This window comes from Acanthochromis polyacanthus, chromosome 14 (assembly GCF_021347895.1).
Source record: "Acanthochromis polyacanthus isolate Apoly-LR-REF ecotype Palm Island chromosome 14, KAUST_Apoly_ChrSc, whole genome shotgun sequence".
Classification (NCBI taxonomy): Eukaryota; Metazoa; Chordata; class Actinopteri; family Pomacentridae; genus Acanthochromis; species Acanthochromis polyacanthus.
In genome coordinates, this window is record NC_067126.1 from 1,419,832 (window position 1) to 1,447,825 (window position 27,994).

The 27,994-nt window shown below is 41.9% G+C and overlaps 1 protein-coding gene and 2 long non-coding RNA genes across 4 annotated transcripts in view; all 3 read left to right on the top strand.

Moving 5' to 3' along the window:
* Nucleotides 1-27,994, top strand: part of LOC110962047 (bone morphogenetic protein receptor type-2-like) — a 64,954-nt gene that overhangs the window by 16,439 nt on the left and 20,521 nt on the right. Inside the window, exon 8 of the mRNA XM_051959380.1 lies at nucleotides 27,985-27,994. This exon is cut by the window's right edge and continues 106 nt beyond it. Coding sequence (XP_051815340.1) covers nucleotides 27,985-27,994 — 10 coding nt within the window. The remainder of the gene's footprint in view (nucleotides 1-27,984) is intronic.
* Nucleotides 15,664-20,977, top strand: LOC127537078 (uncharacterized). Of its 2 annotated transcripts, none has more exons than XR_007946562.1 (5): nucleotides 15,664-16,113; nucleotides 17,203-17,253; nucleotides 17,452-19,639; nucleotides 19,740-19,808; nucleotides 20,602-20,977. It is a non-coding gene; the product is annotated as an uncharacterized LOC127537078 (long non-coding RNA). The 2 variants fall into 2 exon arrangements; XR_007946563.1 differs by lacking the exon at nucleotides 20,602-20,977 and adding an exon at nucleotides 19,977-20,039.
* On the top strand, nucleotides 21,842-25,317 carry LOC127537077 (uncharacterized). Its single transcript, XR_007946561.1, has 2 exons — nucleotides 21,842-23,489; nucleotides 24,113-25,317. It is a non-coding gene; the product is annotated as an uncharacterized LOC127537077 (long non-coding RNA).

Sequence of the window (27,994 nt, forward strand, 5' to 3'; positions counted from 1 at the left end):
CCTGGCTCTAAAGGTAACTTGGTTCTGAAGTTAACCTGGTTCTAAAGCAACCTGGTTCTAAAGTAATCTGACTCTAAAGGTAACTTGGTTCCAACAGGTTGAGGGCATATTTCACACAGATTAGCACACATTAGCTTAGCTTAGCACAAATAACTTTTAGCTTAGCACACCTTAGCTTAGCTCTGAACAGGTAACTGTTGGCTTAGCTTAGCACAGATAACTTTTAGCTTAGCACACATTGGCTTAGCTTTGAACAGATAACTGTTGGCTTAGCTTAGCACAGATAACTTTTAGCTTAGCACACATTGGCTTAGCTTTGAACTGATAACTGTTGGCTTAGCTTAGCAGAGATAACTGTCAGCTTAGCACACATTGGCTTAGCTTTGAACAGATAACTGTTGGCTTAGCTTAGCAGAGATAACTGTCAGCTTAGCACACACTTGCTTATCTTAGGACATATAACTGATAGCTAAGCTTAGCACAAATAACTTTTAGCTTAGCACACCTTAGCTTAGCTCTGAACAGGTAACTGTTGGCTTAGCTTAGCACAGATAACTTTTAGCTTAGCACACATTGGCTTAGCTTTGAACTGATAACTGTTGGCTTAGCTTAGCAGAGATAACTGTCAGCTTAGCACACATTGGCTTAGCTTTGAACAGATAACTGTTGGCTTAGCTTAGCAGAGATAACTGTCAGCTTAGCACACACTTGCTTATCTTAGGACATATAACTGATAGCTAAGCTTAGCAGAAATCACTGTTAGTTTAGCACACACTAGCTTAGCTTTGAACAGATAACTGTTGGCTTAGCTTAGCACAGATAAATTTTAGCTTAGCACCCTGTAGCTTAGCTTAGCGCAGATAACTGCTTGCTTAGCACACATTAGCTTAGCCGAGCACAGATCCTGGAAGCAGAAGTTAGTCCACAGAGACACCATGACTTTAATTGGGCCATCTGAAGGTGAAACTTCCTGTTTCCTGTTTGCGGTTCAGCATCAGACGACACTGATTGGTCAGATCTTCACTGACTGAACCAAGTTACCCCGTGTTGGGGCCTCTGTTATTCAGTCTTTATGTCAATGACCTTCTGCAGGTCTGCCATGGTGTAGACCTACAAATATATGCTGATGACACGGTCATTTATACTTGTGCAAAAACTGCAGAGTTAGCAGCTGAGACACTAACGAATGCTTTGGGAAAGATTACAGAGTGGCTTGATCAGTCATGTCTCAGCCTCAACGTTACCAAAACAAAAGGGATGTTTTTTTTCCAAAACAAAGCAGTCTGTCAACGCTGACATTTTAATTAGGACTGAAAAAATAGAAATTGTGAGTGAGTTTAAATATCTTGGCATAATGCTGGATTCTAATCTAAATTTGAAGTCACATATGAAAAACCTTGCAAAAACATAAAATATAATCTGTTAAACTTTCGTCACATTAGATACTGTCTATCTGTGGATGCTGCAAAGACATTTATGCACGCTATGATCCTGTCCCACATGTCGTATTGTATCACATGTTGGGGACAAGCTGGGCAGGTGGTCATCAAACCACTGGAGTCTCTTTATAAACAGACTTTGAAAATCCTGGACAAAAAACCAATGCAATATCACCAGTGCGGGATTTTAGAAAAGCATCATCTTCTGAGCTTTGAAAATTTTAAGTTATTTTCAAATATGTGTCTTGACTTTGGGCTGCTCAGTGGAGTAGTGGTTAGCACTTTCGCCTTGCAGCAAGAAGATCACTGGTTCGAATCCTGGGGTGGGCCTGGGATCTTTCTGCATGGAGTTTGCATGTTCTCCCTGTGCATGCGTGGGTTTTCTCCGGGTACTCCGGCTTCCTCCCACAGTCCAAAAACATGCTGAGGTTAATTGGTTACTCTAAATTGTCCGTAGGTGTGAATGTGAGTGTGATTGTGTGTCTGTATATGTAGCCCTGTGACAGACTGGTGACCTGTCCTGGGTGTCCCCTGCCTTCACCCGAGTCAGCTGGGATAGACTCCAGCACCCCCCATGACCCTAATGAGGATAAAACGGTGTATAGAGAATGGATGGATGGATGTCTTGACTTTAATATTTAAATGGTTTGGCCCCTCCTCTGCTGCAACAGTTTGTTCAGTATCGCTCGGCACAATCTATTAAATCCACAAGGATATCTTCCACCACTGACTGTGCAACAGCTTTTCAACGCACCACCTTTGGACAGTCATCTTTTTCTGTAAAAGCTACGGCTCAGTGGAATGCCCTGCCTGATGACATTAAGACCTGTAGTTCTATCAGCAGTTTTAAAAACAAACTGAAAAACCTGCTTAAGAACTGCAACCATTAATGTCTTTTTAATTGTCTTTTATGTGTGACTGTGTGTACATGTGGGCTTTTAAGAGTGTGTGTGTGTATAATGTTTTGATTCACTGTCATGTATTTTAGTCTAGCAATGTACTTTTAACTCATTGGCTGCCAGCCGTTTTCAGAGCAAAGAGCCCCCTACTGTCAGAGTTTTTAAGAATTTTGACAGATATTTCAAGATCTACAGAATATCAAGTTTTAAGACTACATAAACATTGAAACTATCAAAAGAAAGTGTAGATTCTCTTCTTTCTTCAGGAAAAAAAGTTTGTTTCTAGCATTTTCGGTTCTAAAGTTATCGGCAGCAGAACATAGGGTAGTTTCAGCAAAAACACCTGTTTTTGACCAAAAAACAGAGATAAGGAGCTTTTTGTACAGAGAGGCACATCAATCACTTTGATGCCAATATTTTTTGGTTTAGTGACATCCCACACAACTGAACAGTTGTTTACTTGTATGAAACAACAAAAACAACTCGGAAAAAGCATTTTGAGGTCAACTTTTTAACCTGTTGTTAGCTAAATCATTTATTTACAAACAAACAACACAAGTCAACATTTTGGTTCAGAACAATACATCTTACAAAATATAAGCAATCTATTTTTAGGTGTGTGTGTCTGTGTGTGTGTGTCTGTGTGTGTGTGTGTCTGTGTGTGTGTGTGTGTGTGTGTGTGTGTGTCTGTGTGTGTGTGTGTGTGTGTGTGTCTGTCTGTGTGTGTGTGTGTGTGTGTCTGTGTCTGTGTGTGTGTGTCTGTGTGTGTGTGTGTCTGTGTGTGTGTGTGTGTGTGTGTGTGTGTCTGTGTGTGTGTGTGTGTGTGTGTCTGTCTGTGTGTGTGTGTGTGTGTGTCTGTGTCTGTGTGTGTGTGTCTGTGTGTGTGTGTGTGTGTCTGTGTGTGTCTGTGTGTGTGTGTGTGTGTGTGTGTCTGTCTGTGTGTGTGTGTGTGTGTCTGTGTCTGTGTGTGTGTGTCTGTGTGTGTGTGTGTGTGTCTGTGTGTGTGTGTGTGTGTCTGTGTGTGTGTGTGTGTGTGTGTCTGTGTGTGTGTGTGTGTCTGTCTGTGTGTGTGTGTGTGTGTCTGTGTGTGTGTGTGTGTGTGTCTGTGTGTGTGTGTCTGTGTGTGTGTGTGTGTGTGTCTGTGTGTGTGTGTGTGTGTCTGTGTGTGTGTGTGTGTGTCTGTGTGTGTGTGTGTGTGTGTGTGTGTGTGTGTGTCTGTGTGTGTGTGTGTGTGTCTGTGTGTGTGTGTGTGTGTCTCTGTGTGTGTGTGTGTGTGTCTGTGTGTGTGTGTGTGTGTCTGTGTGTGTGTGTGTGTCTGTGTGTGTGTGTTCTCACATTGCTATTCTTCTTGAGACCTCAACCCATAAAATTACCTTACATATTAGGACCGATGGACAAGTTAGGACCAAAACCATGGTCCTAAAAAGGAAAACCATTGCATCTGATAGAGAATGGCTCATTAGCATGCCTAGTGGTGAAATCTAGAAAAAATGGTATGGACTCAAGAAGAAGGGATTTTTACAATTGCGTGTGTATGGGTTTTTAGTAGTGCGCCGCCTCTGGCCAATATATGTAAAAACAAAGTGTGTGTAAAAAAAATGAAGTGCGCCACCTTTGGCCAACATATGTAACTGCAAGTATGAGTCAGACATTTAAATTTAGGGATGAAAGACAGTTACAAAACAGATAATATATCTATTCTGTAACTGTCTACATTTGAAAAAAAAATAGAAACAACTTTTGTGTATTATGTCCTTATTTTTAATCAACTTAAGACCACAAAATACTATATATAGTTTTCCTATACATACAATTCAATTTCAGGTGATGATGATGGTGATGATGATTATGATGATGATGATGATGATGGTGGTGGTGGTGGTTGTGGTGATGGTGGTAATGACACTGATATAACTAAGGCGTGAGGAGTGGCAGAATTTCATACCTAACATAATGTCTGTGTGCAAGACTCTAAAAGGAATCCCTGACTTTCAGAGTTCACTTGGATCCTCTCTGCCTCGACTGCAATGACCATCTATCGGTCAATCATAAGTCATGGCTAGTTAGCAGAAGGCTAAACAATCAGATTCAGGGATGACTTGAGCTGAACTTGAGCTGGTACTAGCCAAATATTTTGCAAATCAAACTATGCCTATATTTCTCAAATGCAAATAAGCATCTAACAATTACATTTCACCATGGGCAGGATCTCTACTATTATAACGCTGTTGTTAAGCACCAAGCTGCATCAGAACCGAGGAGGAAAGGCAAGAACATGATAACAGTTTAATAATACTTTGACACCTTAAAAATACTCTGGTTTGAAGGAATTTATTAAAAATGTATCCAAACTTGTGCCAGCCCGCTACTTAACCCTTTGAGCGTCGTACTTTTTTCAATGAAACATTCAATTTTGATATCACTATTTCAAAAGGTTGTAGCTTGAAAAGGGTTAGAGATAAAGGCATACTGTAAATGAGAAAAATCTTCAATATGACGCAAAGTTTGTGATGGGCGTAAAGTCACTAATCTAATTTGCATATTATGACATCACAAGTGGCAGCCATATTGAATTACATCACTTTGTCAAAGCCAGGTGTGTAAATTGGCCAAAACCCTGCCCAAAAGTCCTCAATCTCAGACTTTTCAACAAGCCCCATGCACAAATGAAGTGACATGAAAGCTTTCATTTTAGAAACATGAAATCTGGAGTTTGATTTTTGTACTTTCCTCTCTAAGAACTGGTGGGCATATCTGTTTGTTACCTCCGCCAGGAGGTTATGTAATCATCGGAGTTTGTTTGTCTGTCTGTCTGTCTGTCTGTCTGTTAACAGCATAACTCAAAAAGTCATGGACGGATTTTCACCAAATTTTTACAGAATGTCCGGAAGAGCAAAAGTAACAATCGATTAGATTCAGACCAGACCATCAGGACCTACAACGGCAAAATAGGAGCAAAAAAGACACTGGAACAGGAGCCTTTTTTCAAGATAGAAATGTAAAATGAATGAAAAACAGTGTGAGAACATCAATCAAAGTGCACCAAAGTGCATAAAGTCATAGAACAGAGTGTGCTGAATGCTCTGAGAGCAAGTCTGCAGTGAAAACACCTTTGAAGGGGTCAAGGGTCACTAAATCTGAAGACTTCAAATGAAGGAGACATTTTGTGCAACATATCAGGTATCATAAAAGTCATTCCCAGTGGAATTCAAGTCTGATATTGTGTGAGCCTGTTCAGAGCAGTCACATGAAGCACTGTATCTGTTTTCAAGGGTCTAGCCCCATGGGAACCCGCGTTTTTCAGCAGTGAGGCCTACTAGTAGTGATGAAGCCTGAGGCCTTCAAACATGTAAAAAAACCATTCCTGCTCCGTCATTTTTGGGTCTAGCGACACCAAATCGGACACGCTCCTACTAGACCACCCCCTGACCTTGCATATTTTTTTTCAGAGAGTTAACTCAAAAGGGGCCCGAGCACGGGCCCGTTTCTCACTCGACAATTAACCCTTTAATGTCCAAATGCTTCAAAACGGGCTAAAAAGGTCAAAATCTCACACATTCCTTCACCAATTTGGACCAAACTGCACAGGTTCTACATATAGAGGCTAATGTGAATGCTCATGCACCTTTTCAGACCTCCAGGGGCCCTGAAGAAGGAATGAGGGCCAAAAAAAACATGTTTTTCATAAATGTTCCTCTTTTGCTCTCATTTCTCTTCTGTAACACTCAGAGAGCTGAAACCTGGGATCTGGTACCTCTGAAACATCTAAAATCGAAATCCACTGGAATGGTTTTGCTAGCCCCTCCCAAACCGGAAGTAGCTCCAGGAACGATCGAGAGACTTGTGCTTCAAATCAGTTGTTCACCAAGGTCACCTGGATCACCCCTAAAAGTTTCAGCTCATTTGATGCAAAAATTACCAGTTTGTGGGGCGTCAATGCCCAAAAATGTGACATTTTGACCCTGCGCCAGGGGTCACAGGAAGGTCATAGAGACACCAAACCACCACAGTTCAGCTCCAAATATAGCCTAGTATCACATACTGAAAGATCAGCCCTGGGGTCCCAGGAGAAAAATCTGACTAAGTGTTCATGTTGGAAAATCAGGACTTCTCAGACTCTTAGACCCTGAGAGCCTTCTGCCAGTGGAATTAGACCCTCACCCTCATTTTTTACCCGAACGGGACGAAATGTTAACCACAAGTACTAGGGCCCCCTGTGAGTTGGTATATGCAATATCAGCCTTCTAGGTCAACAGGGGGCCAGATGCTACCATGTTGAAGTTTGGAAGTGTGCCCCTTTAATGTCCAACAGGCCAATTAAGGTCAAAATCTCACACATTCTTTAACCGATTTGGACCAACCTGCACATGCTTGATATTGGGTCCTAAAGCAATACTGGTGTACGTTTTCAGACCATCGGGACCTACAACGGCAAAATAGGAGCAAAAAAGACACTGGAACAGGGGCCTTTTTTTAAGATAGAAATGTAAAATGAATGAAAAACAGTGTGAGAACATCAGTCAAAGTGCACCAAAGTGCACAAAGTCATAGAACAGGGTGTGCTGAATGCTCTGAGAGCAAGTCTGCAGTGAAAACACCTTTGAAGGGGTCAAGGGTCCGTAAATCTGAAGACTTCAAATGAAGGAGACATTTTGTGCAACATATCAAGTATCATAAAAGTCATTCCCAGTGGAATTCAAGTCTGATATTTTGTGAGCCTGTTCAGAGCAGACACATGAAGCGCTGTATCTGTTTTCAAGGGTCTCGCCCCATGGGAACCCGCGTTTTTCAGCAGTGAGGCCTACTAGTAGTGATGAAGCCTGAGGCCTTCAAACATGTAAAAAAAATTCCTGCTCGGTCATTTTTGGGTCTAGCGACACCAAATCGGACACGCTCCTACTAGACCACCCCCTGACCTTGCATATTTTTTTTCAGAGAGTTAACTCAAAAGGGGCCCGAGCACGGGCCCGTTTCTCACTCGACAATTAACCCTTTAATGTCCAAATGCTTCAAAACGGGCTAAAAAGGTCAAAATCTCACACATTCCTTCACTAATTTGGACCAAACTGCACAGGTTCTACATATAGAGGCTAATGTGAACGCTCATGCACCTTTTCAGACCTCCAGGGGCCCTGAAGAAGGAATGAGGGCCAAAAAAACATGTTTTTTCATAAATGTTCCTCTTTTGCTCTCATTTCTCTTCTATAACACTCAGAGAGCTGAAACCTGGGATCTGGTACCTCTGAAACATCTAAAATCGAAATCCACTGGAATGGTTTTGCTAGCCCCTCCCAAACCGGAAGTAGCTCCAGGAACGATCGAGAGACTTGTGCTTCAAATCAGTTGTTCACCAAGGTCACCTGGATCACCCCTAAAAGTTTCAGCTCATTTGATGCAAAAATTACCAGTTTGTGGGGCGTCAATGCCCAAAAATGTGACATTTTGACCCTGCGCCAGGGGTCACAGGAAGGTCATAGAGACACCAAACCACCACAGTTCAGCTCCAAATATAGCCTAGTATAACATACTAAAAGATCAGCCCCAGGGTCCCAGGAGAAAAATCTGACCAAATGTTCATGTTAGGAAAATCAGGACTTCTCAGACTCTTAGACCCTGAGAGCCTTCTGCCAGTGGAATTAGACCCTCATTTTTTACCCAAACGGGACGAAATGTTAACCACAAGTACTAGGGCCCCCCGTGAGTTGGTATATGCAATATCAGCCTTCTAGGTCAACAGGGGGCCAGATGCTACCATGTTGAAGTTTGGAAGTGTGCCCCTTTAATGTCCAAAAGGCCAATTAAGGTCAAAATCTCACACATTCTTTAACTGATTTGGACCAACCTGCACATGCTTGATATTGAGTCCTAAAGCAATACTGGTGTATGTTTTCAGACCATCGGGACCTACAACGGCAAAATAGGAGCAAAAAAGACACTGGAACAGGGGCCTTTTTTAAGATAGAAATGTAAAATGAATGAAAAACAGTGTGAGAACATCAGTCAAAGTGCACCAAAGTGCACAAAGTCATAGAACAGGGTGTGCTGAATGCTCTGAGAGCAAGTCTGCAGTGAAAACACCTTTGAAGGGGTCAAGGGTCCGTAAATCTGAAGACTTCAAATGAAGGAGACATTTTGTGCAACATATCAAGTATCATAAAAGTCATTCCCAGTGGAATTCAAGTCTGATATTGTGTGAGCCTGTTCAGAGCAGACACGTGAAGCGCTGTATCTGTTTTCAAGGGTCTCGCCCCATTGGAACCCGCGTTTTTCAGCAGTGAGGCCTACTAGTAGTGATGAAGCCTGAGGCCTTCAAACATGTAAAAAAAATTCCTGCTCCGTCATTTTTGGGTCTAGCGACACCAAATCGGACACGCTCCTACTAGACCACCCCCTGACCTTGCATATTTTTTTTCAGAGAGTTAACTCAAAAGGGGCCCGAGCACGGGCCCGTTTCTCACTCGACAATTAACCCTTTAATGTCCAAATGCTTCAAAACGGGCTAAAAAGGTCAAAATCTCACACATTCCTTCACTAATTTGGACCAAACTGCACAGGTTCTACATATAGAGGCTAATGTGAACGCTCATGCACCTTTTCAGACCTCCAGGGGCCCTGAAGAAGGAATGAGGGCCAAAAAAACATGTTTTTTCATAAATGTTCCTCTTTTGCTCTCATTTCTCTTCTATAACACTCAGAGAGCTGAAACCTGGGATCTGGTACCTCTGAAACATCTAAAATCGAAATCCACTGGAATGGTTTTGCTAGCCCCTCCCAAACCGGAAGTAGCTCCAGGAACGATCGAGAGACTTGTGCTTCAAATCAGTTGTTCACCAAGGTCACCTGGATCACCCCTAAAAGTTTCAGCTCATTTGATGCAAAAATTACCAGTTTGTGGGGCGTCAATGCCCAAAAATGTGACATTTTGACCCTGCGCCAGGGGTCACAGGAAGGTCATAGAGACACCAAACCACCACAGTTCAGCTCCAAATATAGCCTAGTATCACATACTGAAAGATCAGCCCCAGGGTCCCAGTAGAAAAATTTGACCAAATGTTCATGTTAGGAAAATCAGGTCTTGTTAGACTTATTGACCCTGAGAGCCTTATGCCAGTGGAATTAGACCCTCATTTTTTACCCAAACGGGACGAAATGTTAACCACAAGTACTAGGGCCCCCTGTGAGTTGGTATATGCAATATCAGCCTTCTAGGTCAACAGGGGGCCAGATGGTACCATGTTGAAGTTTGGAAGTGTGCCCCTTTAATGTCCAACAGGCCAATTAAGGTCAAAATCTCACACATTCTTTAACCGATTTGGACCAACCTGCACATGCTTGATATTGGGTCCTAAAGCAATACTGGTGTACGTTTTCAGACCATCGGGACCTACAACGGCAAAATAGGAGCAAAAAAGACACTGGAACAGGGGCCTTTTTTTAAGATAGAAATGTAAAATGAATGAAAAACAGTGTGAGAACATCAGTCAAAGTGCACCAAAGTGCACAAAGTCATAGAACAGGGTGTGCTGAATGCTCTGAGAGCAAGTCTGCAGTGAAAACACCTTTGAAGGGGTCAAGGGTCCGTAAATCTGAAGACTTCAAATGAAGGAGACATTTTGTGCAACATATCAAGTATCATAAAAGTCATTCCCAGTGGAATTCAAGTCTGATATTGTGTGAGCCTGTTCAGAGCAGACACATGAAGCACTGTATCTGTTTTCAAGGGTCTAGCCCCATTGGAACCCGCGTTTTTCAGCAGTGAGGCCTACTAGTAGTGATGAAGCCTGAGGCCTTCAAACATGTAAAAAAACCATTCCTGCTCGGTCATTTTTGGGTCTAGCGACACCAAATCGGACACGCTCCTACTAGACCACCCCCTGACCTTGCATATTTTTTTTCAGAGAGTTAACTCAAAAGGGGCCCGAGCACGGGCCCGTTTCTCACTCGACAATTAACCCTTTAATGTCCAAATGCTTCAAAACGGGCTAAAAAGGTCAAAATCTCACACATTCCTTCACTAATTTGGACCAAACTGCACAGGTTCTACATATAGAGACTAATGTGAACGCTCATGCACCTTTTCAGACCTCCAGGGGCCCTGAAGAAGGAATGAGGGCCAAAAAAACATGTTTTTTCATAAATGTTCCTCTTTTGCTCTCATTTCTCTTCTGTAACACTCAGAGAGCTGAAACCTGGGATCTGGTACCTCTAAAACATCTAAAATCGAAATCCACTGGAATGGTTTTGCTAGCCCCTCCCAAACCGGAAGTAGCTCCAGGAACGATCTAGAGACTTGTGCTTCAAATCAATTGTTCACCAAGGTCACCTGGATCACCCCTAAAAGTTTCAGCTCATTTGATGCAAAAAATTACCAGTTTGTGGGGCGTCAATGTCCAAAAATATGACATTTTGACCCTGCGCCAGGGGTCACAGGAAGGTCATAGAGACACCAAACCACCACAGTTCAGCTCCAAATATAGTCTAGTATAACATACTAAAAGATCAGCCCCAGAGTCCCAGTAGAAAATCTGACTAAGTGTTCTTGTTGGAAAATCAGGTCTTGTCAGACGCTTAGACCCTGAGAGCCTTCTGCCAGTGGAATTAGACCCTCATTTTTTACCCGAACGGGACGAAATGTTAACCACAAGTACTAGGGCCCCCCGTGAGTCGGTATATACAATTTCAGCCTCCTAGGTCAACGGGGAGGGGGCCAGATGGTACCATGTTGAAGTTTGGAAGTGTGCCCCTTTAATGTCCAACAGGCCAATTAAGGTCAAAATCTCACACATTCTTTGACCGATTTGGACCAACCTGCACATGCTTGATATTGGGTCCTAAAGCAATACTTTACTGCACTATGTCAGTGAACAAAACAAACAGTGAACACCGGACCATGATGTATGGATTGTACTTTATTTCATGGGGGAAAAAGTATTTAATAGGCTGCATAAACACACCCACCAGGAAATTACGTCAATTTGTTGATTATCTAATTAATCGAAATCCAAAGTAACTAACTACATGAGGCACCATATTTGCAGCTATGGCTTGTTAAATTTAATGTTATTACTGACATATTTAACATATCACTGTCACAGACGCCTTCGTCCCTGCACCTACAACATTTAAATGACTACCACTCTCGAGCATTCAACCCCATAACCCCAACCCCCTATTGAATTGCTTTGAAAACTGGTTCATAGAACAATATAGCCAACGTGGACCCTCAAGAGTTTGTCTTTGGTACCAACAGATCCAAAGGATGACATGTCAGGATCCCTTAGTTATGGTGCTATAGGTTTAGACTGCTGGGGGACTCACATGATGCACTGGGCTCCTCTCATTTCTCTATACTATATCACCATTACATATGACTAACTCTGTGTTTCCCCTGAGGTCCTGTGCCCTGTGCTTGATCTCTCCATGGATGTCTCTGGATGTGGAGCTCCATGTCTCTGATCTCCACCTGCTGTCCTGCTCTCCTCACCCCAACCTCTCCTGCCATCCCTCCCCCTCAGTCCCACTCCAACCCAACCGGTCAAGGCAGATGTCCTCCCTCCCTGCTCCCTGGTCCCTGAGCCTGGTTCTGCCCCCCCACCTACTCACTAGGGTTTTTTTCAGTTCCTTTCCATCATCACTGACTGCTGCTTATAGGAAATCCAAAAGCAACTTTGGATTTTTGGGGTTTTTTTCTGTTCTTTCTGTAAAGCGCTATGTGATGACTTGTGTTGTAAATATGCAGTCTACAAATAAAATAAAATAAATTGAATTGAATAACCTCACACTGAACACCATTAAAACAACAGAGATGATACTGGACTTCAGGAGGAAGCATGACACAGAACCCTTCCATATCAAAGGAGTAAAGGTGGGAAAAGTGCAGACTTTTAAATTCCTGGGAGTCCATGTGTTTGAAGACATCTCCTCTTCTGGGTTATACCACCCACAGCAATAGCAGTCTAACGCTGTTTCCAGCTGTGGTCCTTATAAGACCCCTCTGCCCTATCTGTTCATAAACTGTATCTTTCACCCACATGATGTATGTGTGAGAAACAGTCCTAACAAGAACCATCTCCCCTCCACCACCTGCTCCTAGCCCAAAACACTTATTTCATTTGCCTACACTTCCACAAAGATCACAAACATCACCCAGCCTTTCACCAACTGCACCAATAAAAGTGGGGTGGGAATACAAATGCTAACTGCTAATCCAACCAGCACTGCCACGTTCAACTGACCCAGCCCATTTAGGAGATGCTCCACGTAGTGACCAGTGTCGATCCTACATTTAGTTAGCTGCTAATGCTAACTGCTAATTCAACCAGCACTGTCACCTTCAGCTATAACATTGCTCAAGCTGTGGTCCTTATAAGACCCATCTGCTGTATTGTCTGTCCATAAACTGTATGTATGTATCTGTCCCCCCACATGATGTGTGTGTGAAATGGTCCTAACAAGAACCATCTCCCCTCCCCCAATGATTTCAGTTTAAAAAAAAAAAAGCTTATTCGTTCATCAGAATGGCTTGTAGCTGTATTTTCGTTGGTTTTATTATTTTTATGGTTACCATTTCTATGTATTGATTTGGAAATTGTTGGGCCCGCCAGTATCTCTGTTGCTCTTTATAACTGCGCGCGGAGTTACTCTGGCGCGTGCTGTGTCATAAAACCAGCGCTCCTGTTTGGCCCACACCTGCTCTGCATCCAGTTCAGACCGGTGGACCGAGTTGTCCACACATGCACTCGCAGGCTTATGTAAATACTGGGACCATAGGTGAGTTGTTATTTTTGCTTACAACTATATAATGTGCTGTTTCATTTTACTTGCATGGCGATTTTCATAGTTTAAAGGCAACCTAACAAACGTAGTTACTTGTGTTGTCGATGTGTCAAAACTTCACGATGTTGATTAGCTCGCGGCGTAATGCTACGTTCGGCTAACGGTTAGCGGCTACGTCAAGTACATGAAGCCAGATTCAACATAGACGGGCTTTCTTTATGTAACTTCTGCCGATTAAAACCCTAAAGTTAACGCTTAGTTGATGTTAACGGTCAACACAAAAAGTGGTTATCATTTTCTTTTGTCAGGCGTTCTTCTTCAGTTCTGTGGGATTCACATGAAAGTGGCCGTTAGGCCGCATCATGTGACGCTTTCCAGCACATAATGAACCGATGGTGTGCAGCTGCTTCAGTCAACAGCCTATTATAATGGAGAAACAATGATGAATATAAAATATGTGATAGCATTAAAGCTGCTACTGGAAAAGATGTAAGACAGGAATGCTGGTAGAAAACTGCATCCACTTATTTTTTTAACTGACGCTGTTACAATAATCTATTAAACTTAAGCTTCTTATATTTAAACATGATTATTCTATTGAAGAGCATTTAGTCTGACATTATCCCATAATGCAGGAGATCGCTTTAATTAGTGATGGATCAAAGTGAAATTTCTGTTACTAATGAAATATTCTCTGTAATAAGTACCAATAGATAACCGATGTTCTAATCAATGATTGTTAGCTACAGTACCTGCATGTAAATGGACGAAACATAAAACATGTTTTCATGATTTCTGCATCACCACCTAAATATCATGTCAGTTCCCATGGCAATGTTCCTGATGCATCCAGTGTGTGATACTGTAACTGCTTCATTCAGTGGTGTTAGTAATATACAGATGAACAGGTTTACAGATACAACTTCATCCTTCAGCTGACAATCTGAATCACTCATAAGTAATTGTCAGGAGACGCCTTGGTTAAAGAGACGCTTGTTACGGCCGATTTAAACCTAAATTTTGAACAGAACCTGCTCCAGACCAGGTTAGCTCCTCAACATATGTTACCATGGAGATGTAGCCAGGTAAAAAGAGAGCCACCTTTACTGAAAACTCAGACTTTAGTCTTAAGATATCTTGCTAACTCACCAATCTCACTTCGTTGCACAACCCTCAGGCGAGTCTGGAAAACGATGATGTTAACACATCAGAACACATGTTTTTATTGACATGAAACAAATTTTTCTCATCTGTCATACCAGAGAGAGAGAGAGAGAGAGAGACTTATGAATAAAACTGAAGTTGTCTTTATGCACACAGTGAGCTGTTCTGTCGTTAAAACATGTTATGATGAAGCTTCTGAACTCTTGTTTCTGCAGTGGTCATAAAAACATAGGCCTGTTTAGTGAGGAGGAGACAGCACGATGATGCATCCTTTTTCATAAAATGAGCGTTTGTGTTTTATAAACAAGTAATGCACGTCATGCCACATGAAAGTTCTGATAGACAACATCTCCTGAATCAAAACCTAAATGTGCTACAGGGCTGTTGCATTGAGCTATAATCTGATTAAAGTCATGTTGTAACACCATAAATTATTGTCTTCATAGTCTGTAAGACCAAACTATTCAATATGAATACCCATGTTGTGTAGCAACACCATCAATAATGTGATTGTATGTTTGATGTGTTCATCAGTCATTCACTCACCAGGAAATATTGACATTGAGATGATGTCCAGATCCACAGTGTTAACTGCATATATAAACTGCCTAACTGCCAAAAAGTGCAGCTTGAAATACAGAGTCATGTGGTCTGAAATACAGTTGTGTGCTGTGTAAAAGTTGGACTGATTGTGTCACTGTGTTTACAGGAGGATGGATCAAACTTGTCTTCTACTGACAACCTTCCGACTGCACAGGTGAGTGTTAGAAGCATATTGAGCTGTTATTTTTGATGATGTTTACAGTAAGTAGTTGGGTTAGTGTATTTATGTGACTGAACAATAATTTTTAAAGATAAAGATGTTAACTTTAGAGAAATTAGATGTAATATATTCTGCGGCTTTTAGCTGAAATGCAGCGGATATATTTCGTAGTTTTTTCCTCTGATGTTGGAGCCTGATGAGATGACGCTTCAATTACAATTTGAACAATTGGCTCCAAACTGGAATATGTCAGCAGTAGGGATACACATTTTGATTTTTTCTTACTGACAACCCATGCTCGTTAACTGATAGATTTAAAATGCTATTTTGAGTGTCCGTGCCGTCATCTTGTGCCGATCAGCAACCCATTCCTCTGTTGTTGATAAGAGGGCAACTGACAACGTTTTATTGTTTTTGTTGTTGTAAAAACACATGTGCACTGCAAACAGTTTGTATAGTACCACATCCACTGTGTTCTAACTCAGCTGCTCGTGCTCAGATAACGGCTAGGTCTCCACATGTTCAACTGTTTTATACAAAGCAGCCAAACACGGCTGAAGAGTGATGAGCTAATAAAAAAATAGAATAGAATAAAATAAATGAACCGATAGTATTACTCGGTCAAAGTCTTATCGGTTAACGGTTAAACAGTTAGTCGTATGCATCCCTAATTGTCAGTGACAAAGTAACTTACAGTAACTGGATGCAGATCAGTACAGAACATCGTGGTGGCTTTCAGCAGCTGTCTGCAGACGTCTGTCCCTCTGCTCTGCCCAGTCCTATTGTGGACGCAACTTTTTTAAAAATGTGCTCCATTTCAGAAACCCTCTGCTCCCATGGTCTGTTCCTGTCTGATAAAGCATGAATGGTCCAAAAATTAATTTGGCTCAACAGTGCTAAACATTTTTCAAACTTTTTCTGTGTTTTGCAGGCTCCAAACCTGTTATTCACGCCGCCTTAAGAAACTCGAAGCACATCATGAGGCGTGTGAGAGGCGCTACGAGAAGGCTCAGACAGAAGACTGAATGATGAGAGAGAAAGGACCTTGTTGGATGGTAGACTCAACACAGTGGTAAAGTTGTACGACACCTTTTATAATGTACATTAGAGTGACAAACAAAAGCACAAAATGACAGATATTGTCTCATTAGTAAACATTCCATGGCTTCACATGCAGTGTCACTCACACTTTAAAATTTCTGCGGGCTTCTTTTGAAAGTCACCTTTGTGGCATCTTTGCAAACATTGCAAAGGGTCAAACACTGGCAGTACTCAGAGCTGATGAAAGGAATCTGTGATCCACTTATGTTTTCAAAATGCTGATCAGTTATGACCAACAGAGGACCTGCGTTTGAATCAAACTCAGGCCGCTGCATTATAATATATGGTTAAGGCATTTATACCCACCGTGTGCACATTACGATGTACAGTGAGAACTATTAAAGACATGGAAATGTTTATTCGCTATTCTTTAGTTTTCTGTTGTGGAAAAGGGTTTACTAAATTTAATTTTGATGACTTTGTAGGGCTGCTCAATTGTGCAGAAACCACTTTCATAATTATTTTAATCCATATTGAGCTCGATTTAACTTACTACTCGACTACTCTGACTTTGGAAACACTGTGCGTTTATTGAACTTTGTTTAAAAAAGATGTGGGGGGGGGGGGCATATTCAATGGTTTCTTATCACTGGTCTGTCAAACTCAATGCAGTGCCACATTTAGGTGGACTTCTTGTCTTTAGAGTTCAGGGAGCTGTGTAAGGCAAAAAAAAATTTCAGTCCCATTGCAACTGTAATTTATATAATGTATATTAGATGCTACTATTTGTAAAATGGTATAAATCACAGGACATGGAGTCTTTGCCTTCAGCTCCCAATCAGCTTTCCACCTCTATCTAGTTTCAACACATGAAACTAACTTTGTTTCCAGAGCTGAGAGACACTTATATGCCTTGACTCCCAGCTAGCCTTTTGCTGTTGCTAATTTGCATAAACAATCTGATTGTTGAAGTTTGTCTATTGCTCCGCAAGTTGTCCTGCAAACTTTAGTTTTGCATAATTTACATAATTAATAAAAATCTGTAAGTAATCTTTAATTGCCTCTAAAATGTCAAAATGCTTCAATTAATTTAACTAATTTCCCTTCACATTTTTTGCAGATGGAAGATGAAATAGAGGTTCCACCCTTAACAAGAACAGACAGTGTATTTGTAAGTAAAGCTCATGTTGTGCTTGCTTATTGTTAGTTCTTAGTGGCTGACACAGTAGTCAAATGTTATTTGCATTGGCCCAGAATAATCAGCTCAACAGATTAATTTTTGTTTACGTATATTTTTAGAGAAGATAATGTAGTATGAAGTAGCATCCCTTTTGATTCTCATGTAAAATAAGTGTCTGTTCTATTGTAGCTGACCAAAGAAATGCTTGGACACACCGTCGATTTGTCACCTTCCACTATCGGCAGTATGGATGAGTATGTCCCAGAAACATCAGAGGCTAGTTCAGATGAATCATTAGAAGAAAGAAGTCAGAAGCAAAGACCAAAGATGGCATCAGAATCAAAAAATGGCTCAGATGTGTTATTAGGAGCAAAGAAAGAGAAGCAAGGCCTAGAAGCAAGTGCTCATTCCAGAGAAGATTCAAATGAACCGAGACTCAAAACAGGGACAGAAGTAAAGAGGATCTTTTTTTCTAGTGACGAAGAAGATTCTGTTAAATCAAGACTCAAAACAAGAAACAAAACAAGAGACGTTACAAGAGATGCTCAAGCTCTAGTGAAGAAGAGCATTCAGGTGAATCAAGACTCAAAACCAAGAGGTACAAAAAGAGAAAGAAAGATATAAAGACTTACACAAGATGTAAAAAATCTTCTATCTCTAGCTCAGTTGAGAAGAGTAGTTCTCTGGTGGTAGCTGATGTTATAAATGTGGATGGGTGCAAGAAGTACCACCAAAAAGAAAAACTACTGCCTATACTGTGAGGAAACCGCAAACAAAAATTGCACGCCACCTGGAACGAAACATGGGGATAAAAGGGAAGTTGCTTGTGCAGTAATGTATCCACCGAAATCTAAAAAAAGGAGAAATCTGCTGGATCTCCTTCGTAAGCAAGGAAATAGGGCACACAACATTGAGGCACTCACAAAGGAGAAGGGACACTGGTAGCTTGTAAACAGCAAAGCGATGCAAAGAGCAATCCAAAGGACTATCAGCATTGTTTGCATGCTTTGGGTACTTCAGCGCAAATATCTGTGGAAGCATGCAAACGGTGCACACTTGCTCAAAATGTTCGCAGAAACATTACCTGGAAAAAGAAGAATACAGACACTCTGTGCTTCTGCTCAGCCTGTACCTAAAGATGTTCACACGAAGGTATGGGCCCTTGTGAATGGCATGACTCAAGACGAAATTGCCTATGCAGTAAAAGAAGACGTCTATATCATGAAGGTAGGGAGAGAAGATGTATAACCGGCAACGTGAAACAGCTTCTCAACATGACAATGTTCGTCAAATTATGCGAGGACTGGGTAGACTCTTGATCATAGGAAGGACGGTGACCCCTCTGAGAACAATGGAGGAATATATTAATCCACAAAACTTTCACCATGTGATTCGAGCTGTCAAAGACGTAGCTGGCTTTTGATGAAAAGAGGAACAAGTTTGGGAAACCCACTCTAGCCACAAAGCTAGGGCAGCATCCAGAGAGTTGCCGATATCATGGAGGCTGAAGCTCTTTCATCTCAGACAATGAAAAGAAGCAGGTTGTCCAAGTTTAGGCGCTTGTACAATCTACCTGGAATGAGATGATCTCTTCTCGCTGCGTACCGTACACTTGAGGAGAAGAAATGGAACAAACCCAAGCTCATTCCATTGGCAGAGGATGTGAAAAAAAATGCATATGTACATGACTGACAACAGAAGCAATACTACAAGCAGTTGTTGGTTGAGAAAATCCCAAGAATTGGAGCAATCTTGCTAAAGTAATATTGGCACAGATAATCCTTTTCAACCGAAGGCGAGGAAGGCGAGGTCTCAAAGATGCGTTTAGACGCATTCTCACCAGGGACAACTCCCCATTTAATGAAGATATTGGTGAAGCACTGACGGCATTGGAGAAGAGGCTCTGCCAGCATTTTGAACGTGTGAATTCGAGGGAAGCGTGGCAGAAAGGTGCCTATCATCCTTACTCCAGTAATGGTGAAATCTCTGGAGCTAATGGTGGAGGAGAGAAGCTCATGTGGAATAGGTGAAACATCTATTTATTTGCAAGACCAGGTTTTGAAACAAGGCTTCGGGGGTCTGACTGCATCCGTGAGTTGGCCAGAAAGTGTGGGGCCGAAAAACCTGAAGCTCTGTCATCAACAAACTAAGAAAACAAGTGGCCACTCTATCAAGAGTACTCAATCTGAATGACACCGAACAAGATCTTTTGGCAGACTTTCTGGGCATGACATAAGGGTACACAGGAAGTTCTATCGCCTCCCCGAAGGGACTTTGCAGTTAGCTAAGATCAGTAAGGTATTGATGGCCTGTGAACAGGGCAGACTGGCAGAATTCAAGGGGAAAAGTCTGGACCAAATCTCGATCAGCCCAAACGGTAAGAAATTATTACTTGCAATGGCAAATTTGACTGTGCACATCTATAATTTTAATTCACATATTTTCATTTGATACAAATTGTCTTTGCCGTCGTGAAGACCCATCTGAAGTTGTGGAGAAAAGCTCAGGGGAGTCATCTGAAGATGCAGCTCCAACTGCTCCGCCAGGTATGTCTCTGCTTCTGATTGGTGTGCTAGATCACAATAACATTTCCCTTTTTTGTATTAATACTAGCATCCTCAATCTGTACACAGTAATTCTGGACATCATCAGGTAGGTTGTATAGACTGTTAGTCATGACGTACATAATTTTGTTTCCTATAAATGTTTTCTAGGAGACGAACCTGTGACTCGAGGTGAACAGGGCACTTCAGTGCAGGAGCTTGTAGGGGAACAAAAGCTCAGGAGGTAAGCGTGGTACAGCTTTTACTTTTCCCCACCAAATTATGTACATTTGTGTCAGCAACTCAGAGCTGTTCCTATACACTATACATTTACGGTGCTGAATAAGAGGATTTGGATTTATTTTCTTAAAAGAATGACTTGCACAGATTAATTCATTATCAGAAAAGTTGCGGATGCATTCAGTAGATTGTTTCTATAAGAAAGCTGTAGATGAGACAGAAAAAATGGTTGAGAGTATGATGCACAGCAAATGTGAACTGCTCTGTGTTTTACTTTCAGAAGTGAAAACATAGATTAAAGTCAGTCAAATTCCTTTTCTAGAGCCAGAAAGTGAGTGTGCTTGCTCCTTTAATGACTTAATTGTCTGTTACATAAATCATACTGTAAATATCACTAAAATAGTGTTATCCAACTGGAATGTAAATGGAACACGTCTAATATTGATATTATTTACTGCTATGTTGTCTCTGCATGCTGTGAGAATTTCTGTAGAATGTGTTGCAGTAGGCTAGTCATGCTACATGCATAACTTTGTTTCCTATGAATGTTTTCTAGGAGACGAACCTGTGACTCGAGGCGAACAGGGCACTTCAGTGCAGGAGCTTGTAGGGGAACAAAGCTCAGGAGGTAAGCGTGGTACAGCTTTTACTTTTCCCACCAAATTATGTACATTTGTGTCAGCAACTCAGAGCTGTTCCTATACACTGTATATTTCTTCTTCTTCTTTTCCTTTCGGCTCTTCCCTTCAGGGGTCGCCACAGCGAATCAATTCCCTCCATCTAACCCTGTCTGCTGCCTCCTCTTCTCTCACACCAACTACCTTCATGTCCTCTTTAACCACATCCATAAACCTCCTCTTTGGTCTTCCTCTAGGCCTCCTGCCTGGCAGTGGGAAACTCAGCATCCTTCTACCAATATATTCACTCTCTCTCCTCTGGACATGTCTGAACCATCTCAGTCTGGCCTCTCTGACTTTATCTCCAAAGCCTCTAACATGTGCTGTCCCTCTGATGTTCTCATTCCTGATCCTATCCATCCTGGTCACTCCCAAAGAGAACCTCAGCATCTTCAGTTCTGCTACCTCCAGCTCTGCCTCCTGTCTTTTCCTCAGGGACACTGTCTCCAGACCAAACAACATGGCTGGTCTCACCACAGTTTGTAAACATTTCCTTTCATTTTAGCTGAACTCTTCTATCACACATCACACCTGACACTTTCTCCAGCCGTTCCAGCCTGCCTGTACACGCTTCTTCACCTCTTTTCCACACTCTCCATTGCTCTGGACTGTTGACCCTAAGTACTTAAAATCCTCCACCTTCTTGATCTCTTCTCCCTGTAACCTCACTCTTCCACTTGGGTCCCTCTCATTCACACACAGATACTCCGTCTTGCTGCGGCTAACCTTCATTCCTCTCCTTTCCAGGGCAAACCTCCACGCCTCTAGCTTCTCCTCCACCTGTTCTCTGCTCTCACTACAGATCACAATGTCATCTGCAAACATCATAGTCCATGGAGACTCCTGTCTAACCTCGTCTGTCATCCTGTCCATCACCATAGCAAACAAGAAGGGGCTCAGAGCTGATCCCTGATGTACTCCCACCTCCACCTTGAACTCCTCTGTTACTCCTACAGCACACCTCACCACTGTCTTACAGTCCACATACATGTCCTGCACCACTCTAACATACTTCTCTGCCACTCCAGACTTCCTCATACAAAACCACAGTTCCTCTCTGGGCACCCTGTCAGAAGCTTTCTCCAGATCTACAAAGACACAATGCAGCTCCTTCTGACCTTCTCTGTACTTCTCTATCAACATCCTCAAAGCAAATATTGCATCTGCTGTACTCTTTCTTGGCATGAAACCATACTGCTGCTCACAGATGTTCACCTCTGCCCTTAGTCTAGCTTCAACTACTCTTTCCCATAGCTTCATCGTGTGGCTCATCAGCTTTATTCCTCTGTAGTTGCCACAACTCTGCACATCTCCCTTGTTCTTAAAGCTGGGCACCAGTACACTTCTCCTCCATTCCTCAGGCATCTTCTCACTATCTAAGATCCTGCTGAACAACCCAGTCAGAAACTCTACTGCTACCTCTCTGAGACACTTCCATACCTCCACAGGTATATCATCAGGACCAAGTGCCTTTCCACTCTTCATCCTCTTCAATGCCCTCCTCACTTCATCCTTACTAATCTTTGCTACTTCCTGGTCCACAACAGTTGCCTCTTCTACTTCTTCGTTCTCTCTCATTTTTGCTCTGCTCTGCATCACTTCATCAAGGTCCAACCAGAATTTCTCCTTCTCCTCCCGCTCACATCCAACCTGTGGAGCATACCCACTAACAACAGTGAACATCACACCTTCAATTTCTAGCTTCAGGCTCATCACTCGATCTGACACTCTTTTTACCTCCAGGACATTCCTAACAAACTCCTCCTTCAAGATAACTCCTACTCCATTTCTCTTCCTATCTACACCATGATAGAACAACTTGAACCCTGCTCCTAAACTTCTAGCTTTACTACCTTTCCACCTGGTCTCCTGGACACTCAGTATGTCCACCTTCCTCCTCTGCATCATGTCAACCAGCTCTCTACCTTTTCCTGTCATAGTTCCAATATTCAAGGTCCCTACTCTCAGTCCTAGACTCTTGGTGTTCCTCTTGTCTCTCTTCCTACGAACACACCTTCCTCCCCTCCTTCTTTGACCAACAGTAGTCCATTTTCCACCGGCACCCTGTAGGTCAACAGCACCGATGGCGGTCATTGTTAACCCGGGCCTCGACCGATCCGGTATGGAAGTCATACATTTGATTCGCATGTTTGATTTGGCCAAAGTTTTACGTCGGATGCCCTTCCTGCCACAACCCTCTGTATTTATCCGGGCTTGGGACCGGCACAGTAAGGCACTGTACATTTACGGTGCTGAAATAAGAGGATTTAGATTTATTTTCTTAAAAGAATGACTTGCACAGATTAATTATCAGAAAAGTTGCAGATGCATTCAATAGATTGTTTCTATAAGACAGCTGTAAATGAGACAGAAAAGATGGTTGAGAGAGAGAGAGAGAGTATGATGCACAGCAAATGTGGACTGCTCTGTGTTTTACTTTCAGAAGTGAAAACATAGATTAAAAGTCAGTCAAACTCCTTTCTAGAGCCAGAAAGTGAGTGTGCTTGCTCCTTTAATGACTTAATTGTCATTACATGCCAGTTATCCAACTGGAATGTAAATGGAACACATCTAATATTGATATTATTCTTTACTGCTATGTTTTCTCTGCATGCTGTGAGAATTTCTTTAGAATGTGTTGCAGTAAGCTAGTCATGCTACATGCAAAATTTTGTTTCCTATGAATGTTTTCTAGGAGACGAACCTGTGACTCAAGATAAGAAAGGTACTTCAAAGCAGCAGCTTGGACAGAAACAAGGCTCAGGAGGTAAGAATGTGTCGTTATCATTATGTGTCCTGTATTTCCACATGTATGTTAAATTATTGTTGTAGCTGTTTCTATACACTGTAACTGAACAGCAGATCAAAAGCTGATCGACCCTTTTCATGCCAGACACAAGCAAGTCTGTCCAGTCTCTTCTGCTTGCCTGGGATATTTACTTTGTCATTGCAATGCCTTTGTCTCACAAATGGTGTAAAGTGAAAATATCCTCTTGGTCTTTTTCACTTTTTTATTTTTATAGGGCAAGGTCTATTTTTCTGCGCTGTTTGAACATTTATATGCACACGCCAAAACAATTACCTGGTAGCTAAGTAAACAGCAGTGTGAGAGTATATTACCAAGCAGGTAGCTCCTAAACAATGAATTACAAAACAACATAAAATGAAAAATTTTATATACTGACGTGTCCAGGCCAAACGCAGGTAGGCTCTCAACTCAACCCATATTCTTTAGTGAGCGACCTATTGCATACACAGCAAGCACATACACCTGTTAGTGGGAGGGAAGGAAAGCCAGGCAGGCGTCCCCTTTTCTTTTAATATTTGACAGTTTTCAACATATATTAAATTTCCTGTGTATTAAGTGTTCTTTACAATCTCCTTTCCAAGGTGCTAGAAAGGGAAAACGAATGTGGTCAACAGAGGAGGTGAAAGCAGTTGAAAAGTCTCTGATGGAGTTCATTCGTACTGGCAAGACCCCTGGGAAAACAAGCCTGTGAGAAGTGCATCGCTGCTTCCCCTGAAGCCCTCGCTGACAGGGACTGGAAAGCGGTCAAGTTCTATGTTTATAACAGAATTATTTCCAATCAGAAACTGTAGACATGGACCATGCTTATGAAGGTAGGCCTACACCTTCCACACCAAGACAGGAGGCCTTCAGTTTCCATAGGATACATGGTGTATCTACTATATGCTGGCTGTACACATAGTGAGGCTGAAACTGTTCATCTGTTGTAAAAAGTTACATGTAATCACTGTTAAAGGGTTCGATTAAAGGACCCTGAGAGGTTCCTTTAAAAAAAAAAAAAAACACATTTTTCCTTTAATCCGTTTAAAGTTGGACTGATCAGAGACTTTATGCAGTCAATACACTATTACTGATGCTGAAAAATAGTAAACATTTCAACTGTAAAAAAAAGGATAAATGTTGTTCGCTGGCAAACAGAGAAGAAAGTTTTATCAGCAGCAGGTGGAAGAACCGGTTTGTGTTTTATATATTAATCAGTGAATTTAGCCTTTTCCAGGTTGGTTTTCTGGTTAGATTTAGTGTTTTGTCAGCATTCATCAGTTGATAATTATCTCCAGTTGCTTGCAATATGGTGCACATGTTTGCTGTTTTAAATGTGATATTTAGTTTTAAAGAGTTCAAGTCTGTTTTTTGAAACCGAGTGAAAAGTTAAGGGGCCTTTCACTTATAATGCAATGCAGTACAATGCAACAACTTCCTGGTTCATTTTTTTTTTTTTTTACTGCGGTAAAACTTTTGGATATGTAGGTGCCTTCTCAGACAGAACACCTACATATCCAAATGGTTCACCGCAGTAAAAAGATGAACCAGGAAATTGTTGCATTGTAAGTTTGCTGTACACATAGTGAGGCTGAAAGTGTCATCTGTTGTAAAAACTAGAAAAAAGTTGCATGTAATCATTGTTAAAGGGTTTGATTAAAGCACCCTAAAGGTTAAGGGGCCTTTCACTTATAATGCAATACAATGCAACAACTTCCTGGTTCATCTTTTTTACTGCGGTGAACTTTTGGATACTGTTATTACTGTATTAGGTTCACACCTGTTCATTAAAGGAGACGTGCTCATTTTCGGGCCTTTGCATTTGATTTCTGGACTCCAATATAGCAGCTACACACGATTGCCCGCACAGACAACTTTGTAGATCTTCAGGATGCTGTGCCTCTCACTGCATCTCTTCCTTGTATTTTCTGCATCAGGAAGGAGCACAGGAGATGCATAGAGGGGAAACACTGGGCCATGGCCATGACTATGCTATCTGACAAAACATATTTCAAATTCTTGACTTTAATCTGTTTCTTTCACTACTTTCAAGACAGAACAGTTCAGCAGAAGGATGGGATAAACACAAGCATGTTTTTTTTTTTTTTTTTTGTGATCAAATTTTTATTCAATTTCATTCATATACAAAGAAGAACAATGCAATAAAGAAAACAAGATAAAAATAGGTAGTGGACAGTAATCATAATAGTGATAAAAATAATAATGATTTAAAAAAATCACAAATAATAATAATAATAATGATTATAATAATATTAATAAAATATACACAATCCCTCCAGTACCCCAGGGACAAGCATGTTTGTAATTAATAGTTAGACTTGTTGCCTTGTAACAAACAAAGCTGTTTTGATATTTTCTTTAGGTTATTTTGGTGTTCTGAGTTGTATCACAGTAATGACACATACAGGACATTTAAAATTTAAAGGTCAGGCGGGTCTTGTTAGTATACTAAAAATACATGGAAAAATATATATATATTTTTGGTGTGTATCTTAAATCTGAGGTGATATAGTTAAAATAGATTTTTTTCCAAGTTCAGGGATGTCTTTCATTTGCTCCTATGGTGTGTAGAAAGGGTGGTCCTGAAATGGTAGGCATTAATTTGGGGGTCTCAAGAAGATAAGAAATACAAGACTGTGTGTGTGTGTGTGTGTGTCTGTGTGTGTGTGGTGTGTGTGTGTGTGTGTCTGTGTGTGTGTGTGTGTCTGTGTGTGTGTGTTGTGTGTGTGTGTGTGTGTGTGTGTGTGTGTGTCTGTGTGTGTGTGTGTGTGTGTGTCTGTCTGTGTGTGTGTGTGTGTCTGTCTGTGTGTGTGGTGTGTGTGTGTGTGTCTGTGTGTGTGTGTGTGTGTGTGTGTGTCTGTGTGTGTGGTGTCTGTGTGTGTGTGTGTGTGTGTGTGTCTGTCTGTGTGTGTGTGTGTGTGTGTGTGTGTGTGTCTTGTGTGTGTGTGTGTGTGTGTGTGTCTGTCTGTGTGTGTGTGTCTGTGTGTGTGTGTGTGTCTGTGTGTGTGTGTCTGTGTGTGTGTGTGTGTGTGTCTGTCTGTGTGTGTGTGTGTGTGTGTGTGTGTGTGTCTGTGTGTGTGTGTGTGTGTGTGTGTGTCTGTCTGTGTGTGTGTGTGTGTGTGTGTTGTGTGTGTGTGTCTGTGTGTGTGTGTGTTCTGTGTGTGTGTGTGTGTGTGTGTGTGTGTGTGTGTGTCTGTGTGTGTGTGTGTGTGTGTGTGTGTGTGTGTGTGTCTGTGTGTGTGTGTGTGTCTGTGTGTGTGTGTGTGTGTGTGTGTGTGTGTGTGTGTGTGTGTGTGTGTGTCTGTGTGTGTGTGTGTGTGGTGTGTCTGTGTGTCTGTGTGTGTGTGTGTCTGTGTGTGTGTCTGTGTGTGTGTGTGTCTGTGTGTGTGTCTGTGTGTGTGTGTGTGTGTGTCTGTGTGTGTGTGTGTGTGTGTGTGTGTGTGTGTCTGTGTGTGTGTCTGTGTGTGTCTGTGTGTGTGTGTGTGTGTTCGCTCTAAACTCATCTGACTCGGCTTCGTCAGATGAGCTCCAGAGAGCGGTGGTGGCGAAACCGAAACCGAAACCGAAACCTAGCGCGGCTTTGATCACCAGCAGCTGTTGGCAGCGGCACTTTTTACTGTCGCCCCACCATGGTCACTGTCTTTGTCATTCTTTTGGCCCACCGCAACACTCTCACGTTCCAAAACTCCAGGATTTTCACCGACAAGCTCCGACAGACTGTCCTGCAGCCCCCCCAGTCAAAAAACATGATTGACGTCTGTAGACGTCATTCGCAGCGAATGAGTTAATTGGCATTTTTGTGTGAGTGTCTGTGATTTTAAAAGTATGTGTTTGTGTGCGTGTGCGTGTGTGTGTAATATTTTGTTTCACTGTGTCATGTACTTTTTTTATAACATTGTAATGTTGTGATGTTTTTATTGTGACCTGCTAAGAGACTGCAGATGAAAATTAGCTTAAAGCTAACTCTGGTAGAATGCATCAAATGGAAACATCCATCCATCCTCTATACACCTCTTCATCCTCACCAGGGTCATGGGGGGTGCTGGAGTCTATCCCAGCTGACTCAGGTGAAGACAGGGGACACCCTGGACAGGTCACCAGTCTGTCACAGGGCTACATATACAGACACACAATCACACTCACATTCACACCTACGGACAATTTAGAGTAACCAATTAACCTCAGCATGTTTTTGGACTGTGGGAGGAAGCCGGAGTACCCGGAGAAAACCCACGCATGCACAGGGAGAACATGCAAACTCCATGCAGAAAGATCCCAGGCCGGGATTTGAACCGGGGATCTTCTTGCTGCGAGGGGAAAACAGCCCCAAATGGAAACATTTATGTTTAATATTGTACATGTTCCCTTTTTAAATAAACTGATAATAATAATAATAATAACCTTCAGGTGAGATGTCCTGGATGGAGCCTCTAACAGGTGTGTCTGTGTGTAGGGCTGTCTGT